We start from the raw sequence: 12738 nt of genomic DNA, 5'->3' as shown, positions 1-12738 counted from the left end.
TTTTCAAAATTTAAGGGAAGAATTTTCGGGTCAGCGGAGCTCGCTCGCCGACATATAAAATGATGTCAGGCGGGCGTCCCGATGTCACTGCACGTCATTTAGATTCTCAGTTCGGCAGGCACGCAGCTGAGTCGGCTGTGCAGCCGCCGAACTTTCAAAGGCCTATTAAGGCCATTAAGAAAGTAATTAAAGTTGTTAAGAATGCTGCCCGTCCAATCTTAAGGCTGACAGGCAAGCGAAGAGCCCAGACGGCCTTCACATTTTTCATGGAACCTCATCCACGGGAAGTGCCTATAAATTGAATAAATTTTTTTTCAAAAATTCATTGACATGTCCCAGCTCCTGTGACACTGTCACATGGGGGGACATGTCTTAAAATTTTTTCCTTCCTTTATTTAAATTTTTGAAACTTGAACTAATCTCCCTGAAGCACCTCTGTGCCCCAGGAAGATTCCTGCACTTTTTCGCCCGCCCCCACACAACCCCCATCCCCACCCCGCCGATGGGGGGGAATTTCTGCCCTAAATCTCTTGAACGCCTATTTGCAGTTATCTGTCACAGGTGATGTGGTAGTATTGGGAAAGGAATTCTCTGTGAAAGGATTACAAGCAGTTAGGTTGAATGTGGTTGATTTCCCTCTTGGCAACCTGTGGAGCTCATTTGGCACAATGGCCTTTTATAGAGCCAGCACCAAGTTAGAAGATGAGCTGTGACATTTAACAGGTGCCAATCTGATACTACAAGCTCTCCACCTTTACTGATGTTGCAACATTACCTCCAGTTGTATTATTTTCCTAACTAGCTGGGCCCATGATTGATCCAACCATCAATGTTGTAAAATTTAGTTATTAGGTGGCATCGAGCTTGACAGTAAGTGCTTGATCATTATAGATTATACACAATCAAGACTATGATCACAGGTTTCCATCTTTAAGTGCCATCTAACCTCAACATGGTACTTTCACAATTCATCCAGCTGAGATTGACATCACTGGACCATTGTTCCAAAAGTTTTCCTTGGTTTTAAACAAGTAAGTTAAACCATCACATTCTCAGAAATCACATTTCCACTACCTGTTGTATTTGATGGAGAAGATGCTGTAACATTGAAAAAGGTAGTGCCTGTAAAAGGAGCACAGGATATTAAATCAGATGTGATTAACAAACCTGCTATATCTCATAGAAGCAAGTAAATGTTTTATATGTATATACATGCTTTGTAAATGAATAATATTTGATCTTTAAATAGGTTTCTTACTTTAAAGTATAAAACATTAATTTGATTGTATTGTCCTGATTGAATTGCAGTTTCCCCATCTAACATTTGTTACCAATGACGGGAATTGTAACTGAGTCACAACCTGTTACCAAACATATACTGGACTGTTTAAAAAAGGACCTTTTAAAGACAAAAATAGACACTGAGCAAAGATGGCTACGACAAGTCACCTGATGTATGGTTTTGTAAGTTGACCACTTTTCAGGGAAGTTTCTGTTTGGATTACAATGCAGACATGCCCTGACATGTTGCACATGGAATTTCACAGCTGATGGTGTCAAGGTCCACTTCAAAAAGGGACTATTAAAAGGAATGGGACATAGCATTTGCATTTTTATAATACTACCTCTCCAGCAGAGACTGAAAGTCTACCAGGGCAATAGCTACCTGGAAAAGGGTCTTCAAAATGGATAATGACTCCATCAGAAGTCAATGACTGGGACATTATAAGCCATAAAACAAAAGCCAGATTCAGACATCCAATAAGCAAATCTTTGGGGAAAGAAGGTCATGTAACTAGTAACCATTTTTGAAATCTTTTCATACAGCTACTAAACTGAGAAGCAAAGGGTGGTCTGGAGAAACTGCCAATGGAGCAGTAAAATAGTTCCTTTTTCTCTTACTCCTCCAATTAAAGCCCTAGCTCTTACAGTTTAAAAATCCAGCACAAAGATAGTGAATTTCCATCAAAGGGCACCCCATGAGCAAAACTCAACGATTTCTGGAAAAGGCTGATTAAGGGTTAAAAAGGAAATTGTTTCTGGTAATTGCAGTTACATGGATTTCAACTCAACTCCTGGAATTTAAAGATACCTGAAAAGATCTCTGCCATAGCAAAGAACTCATAAACCATGAACTCTCTTTTTACCTTCCAGTATTATACTTTTAATTTAACTAAGAAAGTATAACTTGTAAAACTTTGCATGCTTTTGTATGCGTGAATGTGGGTCACGAAAGTTCGAGAAGCTATCCTTACCTGGGTGAGTTTTTAACTCAATAAAAACTAACCCCCTTTGCTTAAAGAAACCTCAAGAAAGCCTATCAGACCAGTTCCTTTGCAATCAGTTCACGAATGGTTAAATGCAGACATCGGAAAAATTCCTTCATCCTCCTAAATTCACAAGCAAATCTGTTACGATCAGACCTGGAGTGATAAATTAGGGCAGTTAATTTTTAACTCCTCATCACATGGTGGTAACACAACTTTCGCTTTATAATGGGTGTAATAATCCAGTAATGGGAAAATAGTTGCAATTTTAGAAGAATTAAGTTTAATTGGTCAAAGTCTTTCTATTCATATCTACCTCATCAAGTTGAAATCGACTTGTGCCAGCCACCGTTTAACAACGCCACAAGTAGACCTCTTTGCTATTACAGAATGTTCCATTAGACAAGGCCAAGGCAGAAAAACTAATAAATGTCTAGCACGTCTAGAACTGTAAATGCTCTGTCAACTATAAGAGCAACATTGTCAATGGTTACAGCGAATTCTGTGCATAGTCTATTTGTGCTCCCTCCAGTCTGAATTAGAGAAGCCATTTGAAGAAAGAAATACAAAGAAAAGACAAGGAATAATGGAAATTAAAATAATCAAGTTATTTGTTTGGCACAACTCTGCTGTGCTGTTCTTGTAAAGCAATCCTAAAGGTCAATGTTCAAGAGAATGTTGAGGTTAAAGGTAAAATTGGAGTATTCTGAATATTTCAATGGAATATTCCAAAGATGATTTAAACAGTTTGGGTGAAAGATTATTGACCTGAAATGTTAACTCTGTTTCCTTCTCCACAGAGGCTGAATGACCTGCTGAGCATTTCCCGCATTTTTTGCTTCAATCGAGAAGCAGGAATATTTCCCAGCTCATTAGCTTTAGCAGTTATTTCAGGTTTTAAAGCAGGTCAGATTTACAGATTGAGATCTGTGCATCTGTTAAGCAGAAATTCTGGTATCTAGGAAGAAATCCAAACAAATGTAACTACAGGCATCGAAGGCTTGTGGACACAATGCCGTTGTTGGGAGAAAGGCAGTTCAATGCTACTAGTTGGCTGCAGCTGCTCCCCCACCACTCTCCCTGCCTTGAATCCCCAGAGAAAGTGAGTGGCGTGGGTGAGAGAAACCATGGAGGAACTTACTCCAAAGCCAAGAAATCAGACCTTCACTTGACCAGAAACCCACAGTGAGTAATAAAGACATTTTAAAAATATTGTTTCATCTAAAATAGAAAAACTGTGGCCACATTAATCAATCTGTCTCCTTTGGGATCAGTTAGTTTTCCTCCTTCAACTGCTTGCGGCTTTTGGGAGGGTGTTGGTTACAGAACGGTGTCTCTGAAAGAAGTCTTCACAGACTTCAGTAGGTTAACGGTAAGTCTTTATTAACAAGTAGAACTATTTACAAATGTACGATAAAGGGTACAGGCTAGGAGATATCTCCATGCTTAGGTCTTAAGCCGTCTCCACTCAACATCACCCTGACCCCTGACTTGGGTCTGGGTCATGTGCCTTCTTACATCACTCTGTGGGCGGTACTGTACTCAGTCCCACATTAACCCTGTATGTGCCAGATCCTTATACTACAGTAGCCCTCTGAATGTCCACTGCAAAACATGCACCTGCTCTCAGATAATGGGACTACCAGGCCTAATGAGGACATGGTGTGTTAAATTTCCAGAAACAATTGTACTTTATTAGAGGCAAAGGATTGAAGTGTACCCATTGAATAGAATTTATATCTGTAGATCAGATAGATTAAAAAATAGATGCAGCTAACGTCTTTACAGAGGTAGCATGTAATCTATTCCTTTTTTGATCTTTATTGGCTGTTTCAAATGAAAAAATTCTGGCAGCAGTCTTGCCAATGCAACCACCTGTAATACTGCATTGAGTCTTAGATGAAATAAGCATACGTTAAAGGTTTGTTAGAAGCGATTGTTTGTGACCAGGAATGTTAAAATTGAATGCACATGTCCCCAATGCTCACTTACCAGTACTGGTAATTGTAACATTCCCATTGTGAGTGGTGACACCAACAGCTGCAAACAGATTAGAGTTAGACATATTAATTACTGCTGCATTGAATCCACTTTTACCAAGTTTAAAATGAAAACCTCAAAACTAGTTTTAAATATATTCGATGTGGGGGCAGGGAAGCAGAAAATAGCAGAAAGGAGCAGTGTGGAAATCAGAGGACAGTGAATTATAAACAGCAGCAAAATGGGAACTATCCTATAAATTGCAGGGACTAGAATGAGGTAAATAGCAAAAATGATGAAGCAGGTATTAAATTGTACGCCCATCAATGTCCACAGTAATTGTTAAGATCGATGAGCTGCAGGCACAAATTGCCACATGGAACTATGTGCTTGTAGTAACAGAGATAGGTTTCAAACAAGGCCAGGAATGGGTTCTTAATATTCATGGTTATGAAATATTTGAAATGATAGGGAGAGTAAAAGAGCAGAGGGCATGGCAGTGTTGATTAAGGATGATGTTACAGTTTTCAATAGAAAGGATTTACAGGGTGGTTCGAGTGTGTGTGACGTATGAATAGTGTTTATGGTTGACCTCGTCATTTTTAAAATTTGGGAAATAGTTTCTTGACCTTTGTTTAACCTAAGGAAACCTGTCTGACTAATTCTTTACAATCAGAAGGTGTAAATAGTGGGACTCCTGCTGCATTGGAAAAGCACATCCTCTCTGAATTCACGAAAAAAATACCCTGGGTGGGATTTTCTGGCCCCACCCCCCACCTGGATCGCCCGGTCCAGCCAAAAGTCAATGGACTTTTGCCTGGGCCGCCGAATGCACAGCAGGGCCGGAAAGTCCCAGCTCCCGTTACAGTCAGACCTGGAGTGGGAGAATAGGGAGTCATTTCACACCTCCTCACATGGCCATAACAAAGTGTATCATTGTGCACCTTGATGGAGAGGATGATGCCAAATGAACAGAAGGTTCAGGATTTGTCAATCAATGCGCATCGGTGGCAAGGGGTAGAATTTTGCCCTTGGCGTGCGGGATCAACGGGGATGGGGGCGGGTGGGGGCGGTCAGAAAGCCAATCGCCGCCTGCGATCGACAGCGCACCGCGATTTCATGCTGGTGGGCCGATTAAGGCCTGTCCAGAGTGATATGTGAGTGGCTGCACTGAGCGCTGCCTGTGCGGGCGGGGGGCGGTGGGGGGAGGGTTGGGGCGGGTCTAGGCCGGACAGGCCTATCACGAACTTCATGCGGGCGGGCGAAAAAGCGCTGAATAATCGCCCTGAGGCACGGAGCTGCCTCAGGGGGATGAAAACTATATTGAAAACGTTATTAAACAGAAAAATTTAATAAAACATGTCTCCTCATGTGATTCTGTCACCTGGGGCAGGGGGGCAGGATCATCCCCCCATCGGGGGGGAGGGAGTGGGTGTAAGCAGGCGCGTTCCCGATCGGCGCCCCAGGTCGGGGGCACGCCGCCATTTTACATGGACGGGCCTTAATCGGCCCACCCAGCGTGATGTGTGCCAGGAAGTGCTGAGCTGGTGTGGGTGGGGGGCGATTCCCTGAGCTGGGAATGTGCATGTGCGTGAAAGAGCAAAATGCTGCCTTACGGAGATTGGCTCAGGTTTCAAACATTGAATAAAGATGAGAAAAAAAGTTATTGATGTGTCCCCTCATGTGACACTGTCATACGAGCTGGGACATGTCCATGACTCCTATTTAAAGATTTCTGCGACATTTTAAATCTCTCATGAAACCTCATCCCGCCCGTGGATGAGGTTTTGTGTTTTTTCTGAAGGCCGCCTGGGTTCTTCGTCTGCCCGCCAACATTAAGGTTGGAAGGGCAGGTCCACTAAGTGTTTTAATTCCTTTATTACTGGCCTTAAGTGGCCGTTGACAGGTCGGCGGGCACGCAGCCGAGTCGGAATGCTGGGACGCACGCCCAACGTCATCCCGCATCATTCTACACGTCGGCGAGCGGGCCTCGCCCTTGCTCACCGACCTAAAAACTCTCCTCGCGAGCAGGAACATGTTTGTAATTAAAAAGTGAAGTTTTCATTTCATTCTTATTTGCTTTTGGAAACTTCATCCCATCCGTGGATGAGGTTTCCAAATAAATGCAAAGGCCGCTTGGCCTTTTTGCCTGTCCGTCAACCGTTAGGTTGAATGGGCAGTGAAACATTAAGGACAATTGATAACTTAATGGGCTTAACAGGCCTTTTAACAGTCGGCGGGCACGCTGCAGGCTCTGGCACACGCCCGCCAGCCGGTCTATCACACGGCTACGCGTTGATGTCGGCACACTCGCTGCGCCCGCCTGCCAAGCTAAAAATTCTGCCCAAGGATAACAAGTACATTTGTACAGACACGTACACAAAAATCAAATCTGTCCATTAATGTGTGGCTGTCACTTTCAAAATTTAAATCTCTCAAACCCTATTTACAATTACACGGGTGAGATGGTGGCATTTATTAAGGATTTCTCTGTAAAAAGATCCACAAGCGATCGGATTGGATGTGGTATTTTTCCATCTTCACCACGCATGGGACTAACCTATTGGAGTGGCCTTTTATAAACCAACTCAAAGTCTGTGAGTAGTATAACAGACGCTGAATTGATACTTCAAACTCTCCACCTCTACTGATGTTGTAAACTACCCCAGATGTATAATACAATAATGGCTTCAGCCGATGGTATCTGATGTCTTCAAGGCTTTAAAGGATAATTATTGGCTGACACCAAGCTTGTTTTTAAGTGTTTGAACATTGTAGGAGATTATAGGCTATAAAGGCTGTAATCACAAGACCACATCTACACATGAGGCATCCAACCTCAACATGGCACTTTAACAATTCATACAGCTGAGATTGGCATCACAAGACGATCTTTCCAGCAGCTGTCTCTGGGATTAAGCAACTAACTTAACACTCTCAGGAAGCACATTTCTACCACCTATTGCTTCCACTGGAGAAGATGTTGTAACATTGAAAAAAAAATTGTGCCTGTAAAAGGTATAGAAGATATTGGATCCCAAGGGGAAATGAGGGGAAATTTCTTCACTCAGTGGTTTGTAGGGATCTGGAATGTTCCACCCGGAAAAAAACGGTTGTCGCTCTATCCGTAAATTAGTTTGATTGGGAGTGCAGCGGGTTCTTGAGGCCGGGGAACTTGAATGGTTACAGGCATTAAGCAGGGATGTGGGGTTAATTACAACCGTTTTGTGCAGAGGCAGTGTGGGCACAATAGGCTGAATGCCCCCCGCCATGGCACTGCAAGTTTCTATGATTCTATTTAACTGGTCACTGCATATTCTCATATCCCTTTCTTTCTGAATGACTGTGTTGAGAAACTCCAGCAATAAATCCGCCACAGATCACATGGACAGCTTGGTTAATTCATATAGAAAATGTGCCAGTGTTCCAGAGTGAAAAAGAAAGACTTGTCTTTATATAACAATGTTATAACTGTTATATAACACTGTTCATACAGTCCAGACAGATTGGAGGGTGGCAAATGTAACCCCACTATTTAAAAAAGGAGGGAGAGAGAAAACAGGAAATGACAGACCCGTTAGCCTACTATCAGTGGTAGGGAAAATGCAAGAGTCTATTATAAAGGATGTAATAACAGGACATTTAGAAAATATCAATGGGATTAGACAAAGTCAACATGGATTTATGAAAAGGAAATCATGTTTGACAAACCTACTGGAGTTTTTTGAGGATGTAACTAGCAGAATAGATAAGGGAGAACCAGTGGATGTGGTATATTTAGATTTTAAGAAAGCTTTTGATAAAGTCCCACATAAGAGGTTAGTGTACAAAATTAAAACACATGGGATTGAGGGTAAAATATTGGCATGGATTGAGAATTGATTGGCAGACAGGAAACAGAGAGAATGAATAAATGGGTCTTTTTTGGAATGGCAGGCGGTAACTAGTGGGGTACCACAGGGATCAGTCCTTGGACCCCAGCTATTCACAATATGTATCAATGATTTGGATGAGGGAATCAAACGTAATATTTCCAAGTTTGCTGACGACACAAAACTAGGTGGGAATGTGAGTGGTGAGGAGGATGTTAAGAGGCTTCAAGGTGATTTAGATGAGTTGAGTGAGTGGGCAAATATATGGCAGATGCAACATAATGTGGATAAGTGTGAAGTTATCCACTTTGGTAGAAGAAACAGAAAGGCAGATATTATTTAAATGGTGATAGATTGGGACATGACAAAGGGACCTGGGTGTCCTTGTACACCAATCACTGAAAGCAAGCAAGCAGGTGCAGTAAGCAGCTACGAAGGCAAATGGTATGTTGGCCTTCATTGCAAGAGGACTTGAGTACAGTAGCAAGGATGTCTTACTGTAGCTATACAGGGCCTTGGTGAGACCACACCTGGAGTATTGTGTGCAGTTTTGGCTTCCTTACCTAAGAAAGGATATACTTGCCACAGAGGGAGTGCAGCGAAGGTTCACCAGACTGATTCCTGGGATGGCAGGATTGTCGTATGAGGAGAGATTGGGCCGACTAGACCTGGATTCACTGGAGTTTAGAAGAATGACAGTGGATCTCATTGAAATGTATAAAATTCTGATAGAGCTGGACAGACTGGATGCAGGGATGATGCTTCCTCTAGCTGGGGGCTCTAGAACAAGGGGTCACAGTCTCAGGATATGCGATAGGCCATTTAGGGCTGAGATGAGGAGAAACTTCTTCACTCAGTGTACACCTTGGTGTACCTATGGAATTCTCTACCACAGAGGGCTTTGGATGCCAAGTCATTGAATATATTTAAAAAGGAAACAAATAGATTCCTAGACTCTAATGGCATCAAGGAGTATGAGGAGAGAGCAGGAGTATTGCGTTGAGATAGAGGATCAGCCATGATCGTATTGAATGGCAGAGCAGGCTCGAAGGGCTGAATCACCTACTCCTATTTTTATTTTCTATGTTTCTATGTTACCATCACAGAGAGCTTTACAGCCAACAAAACACTCTTGAAGCCAAGTCACAGTTGTAATGTAAGAAATGCAGCAGTTAATTTGTGTGCAGCATGATCCCACAAACAACAACGTGATAATAGCCAGATAACTTGTGCAAGCAATGTTGGTCGAAGGATAAATAAATATCGGTCAGGAAACCAGGGTTAACTCCTCTGTTTATCTACAAAATAGTGTCTGTCGATCTTCTCCATACACCTGAGGGGCAGACGAAGCAGTGGCTTAATATCTTATCCAAAAGACAGCACCGCTGGAGTGCTGCACTCCCCTCATACTGCCTAGATCTTGTCTGTGATGGGACATCAACCCACAGCCTTCTGGCTGGTAGCAAGAATGTGGGGAAACCAGAGAAACTTGGGTTGTTTTCCTCAGAGCAGAGAAGGTTAATAGGAGATTTAATAGAGCTATTCAAAACTATAAATGGCTTGCTAGATTTAATAAGGAGAAACTGGCTAGATTGGCAGTAACCGAAGGCCATAATTTGAAGGAAATTAGCAAAAGAGCCAAAGAGGTTTTACTATTATCAAGAATATGCTGCCTGAGGAGGTGGTGGATGCAGATTAAATTGTAACTTTCAAAAGAAATTTGGTTATTGTCACTAGGATGCGTTTTTGAAGATCTGATTTTTCCACGGGCTGAATTTTAAACTGGAACCCTAAACAGGCAATTGTGTTTTTTTTAAAAGAAACAGCCCAGACAGGCTGAGCTGCTACACAATACATTTCACATTCCTCAAAGTTGGAATGAAGTGTAGAGTGTGAAAGACCCCGCCTCCTGACTGTTCACACCACACTGAGACTTTGCAAATGTTTCTGAGATGAGAGATCAAAACTCAATTACCTGTTCTGAAACAATAACTGCAGCAGACACGAGCTAATCAAGACCCTTTGGAATATACAACCAGTAAGGTACTTAAAGGGAACCCTTTTCAATCAGGGGAGAGGAAGAAGTGAAAAGGACAATGATATACTGAAACAGGCTTTTGCAGCTGTGTGCCTCCTCTCTCTCTCTCACTCTCCCTCTGGAAGTTCTGCATCCGGTTTGTAAAGTGACCACCCTGAGAAGAAAATGACTGTGAACTGAGATCTTTTAGATTGTGGAAATCTCCTCCATATGGCTATATCCCGAAGAACAGCCAAGCTAAACGGTTTGCAACGTTAAATCACCGTATCAAGACCAATCAAGGAAAGCTAACTGTACACTCCATTTTTTATTGCATGTACTGTAAAATCCTTATATGCCTATCCTCTTACTCCTTCATCAGGACTGGTGTGGGAAGGGATGAACGTATGTGACATTATGAATAGTGTTGTGTTTTTCTTATTTTTTTAAACTTGGGAATAGTTTAAATAAACTTATCTCGTTCTTTATTTAAGCTAAGAACACTGTCCAAGTGATTCTCTATAACCTCAACACGTGAATAGTGGGACACTTACAGAATTGGCAAAGCACATCCTCTCTAAATTCTTAAAAAGAAAACAAACCCAATTCCAGTCAAACGAGGAGTGGGAGAATAGGGGAGTCATTTCACTGCTCCTCATCTGCTTATAACGTTACATACTTAAGAATGAAAATATTCCAGGGCCGATGGGCAAGAGCAGGGAAATAGATGTAATTGGATGTTCTTTCAAGACCAGGTAATGAGCTGAATGGCTGCATTCTGTCTTGTGTGATTCTTTGGGAACTCCCAACAGCAGTTTCTGGTTGTTCATAAATATTTAAATTTAACATCTGTTTTTTTAATACTCTTAATATTAGCAAAGTGCACATTATCAGTACCTGTTGTGCTCTGTGGAGTGGATGTCCCATTAATAATGTTCGCTGTAATGAAAGTACATGATTTCCGATCAGACAATCAACATTGCTTTGTAAAATTTCCACGGATTATAGCACAGATAAACTGTGTTCACACATAGATTTACTGAAGGATTATATTGTAAAATTCTTCATGCGTTTAATAGGTCCAGATTATTCCCTCCAACAGTTTCTGCAACAAAGTTATAGCCTTGTCTGTACTGAAAGAAAGCAACATCTATTCCCAGTCAAACTGAATGTCCTTGTTGCAAAACGACTACTTTTATATTGAAATTGTCGCACAATTTTAATATTAAATCAAAGTCATGTATCCTCATGCATTAAGATCATGACACTGTTAATGTTCAGAGAAATGACAGTCTAAGTTTCTTCCACACTTCTACCAACTACGCAGTCACTTTAATGTATGGCTTCACCCTGATTTCATTTACAAGCAGTTGACTTTTTTTATGTTTTCTCATTTATATCGGTGTTTCTGAATTTGCAGTACCAGTGACAATGGGTGCGTGACGTGACTGTTAGATGTGACTATGAGTCTATTTGTCTAGACCTTTCCTGTGTATCAATGTGCATCTTTAAGGAGATGCTGATGGCAAATTTGTCAATGAATGTGCATTGGTGAGAAGGAGCACAGGTACATTCATACAGTCATGTGAACAAAATCAAACTTTGTCCATTAACATCTAACTGTCACTCGCAAGGTTTTAATCTCATGTCACAGGTAAGATGGCAGAATTGGTAGAAAGGGATTCTCTGTGAAAAAATTCCAAGTGGTTTTGTCAAATACGATAGCTTTCCATCTGCACAGTATATGGGTCTAACCTATCGGAGTGGTCTTTCATAAACCAATCCAAAGTCATTGGATAGGAAAATCAGCTAACAGATGCTGATATAATACTGCAAGCTCTCTGCCTCTGTTGATGCTGTAAATTACCTCAATTGTATTATCTGGATAGTGGTTCTGACCCATGGATTCCAGCGCAATTAAAGTTGTTAAGTATAGTTACTGGCACCAAGTTTTATGGTAAGAACTTGGACATTGTAGGAAATTGTAGACATTAAAGGCCGCAATCAAAGATGTACATCTATAAGTGGCATCCAACCTCAACATGGCACTTTCACAATACATGTACTTGAGATTAGCATCACTGGACCATTGTTCTAGCAGCCGTATCTAACTATCTTCAACCACTACATTCCCAGAAAGCACATTTCCAGTACCTGTTGTGTTTGATGGAGAAGATGCTGTAACATTGAAGAAAGTAGTGCCTGTAAAAAAATATTAACAAGATTTTAGATCACAAGGGGAGAGGAGGAGAAATTCCTCAACTCAAAGATTTGTCAGGATCTGGAACACTCTACCCAAAATGGTGGTGGAAGCATATTTTGTAAATGATATTAAAAGGGAGTCGGACAGGAACTTGTCAATGACGATCTTAAAGGGCTACAGAGACGATGTTACATTAAACTGCACTTTCAATGAAGCAACAGAGCACACTGGGACAAATAATTTCCTTCTGTGAGTTTCTATGATTCTCTGAATCTTGTTTCTTCAGCTACTCATACCCCTTAGCATCTAAACCACCATGCTGAGAAATACCAGAAATTAATTCACCACAAATCGCATACATTTTGATTCATTCTCATATAGAGAGCCTAGGTTGCAGAC

General features: G+C 41.4%; 1 protein-coding gene across 1 annotated transcript in view; it reads right to left on the bottom strand.

The window, feature by feature from the left end:
* LOC144691355 (uncharacterized) overlaps positions 1-12738 on the bottom strand; it is a 215509-nt gene that overhangs the window by 112375 nt on the left and 90396 nt on the right. Inside the window, exons 13-14 of the mRNA XM_078559369.1 lie at positions 12291-12338; positions 11034-11075 (exon numbers count right to left, since the gene is read on the bottom strand). Coding sequence (XP_078415495.1) covers positions 11034-11075; positions 12291-12338 — 90 coding nt within the window. The remainder of the gene's footprint in view (positions 1-11033; positions 11076-12290; positions 12339-12738) is intronic.

The sequence above is a fragment of the Cetorhinus maximus genome, chromosome 16, assembly GCF_964194155.1.
Source record: "Cetorhinus maximus chromosome 16, sCetMax3.hap1.1, whole genome shotgun sequence".
Classification (NCBI taxonomy): domain Eukaryota; kingdom Metazoa; phylum Chordata; class Chondrichthyes; order Lamniformes; family Cetorhinidae; genus Cetorhinus; species Cetorhinus maximus.
Note: the sequence above shows the minus strand (reverse complement) of the source record. Positions and strands in the feature narration are given on the sequence as shown.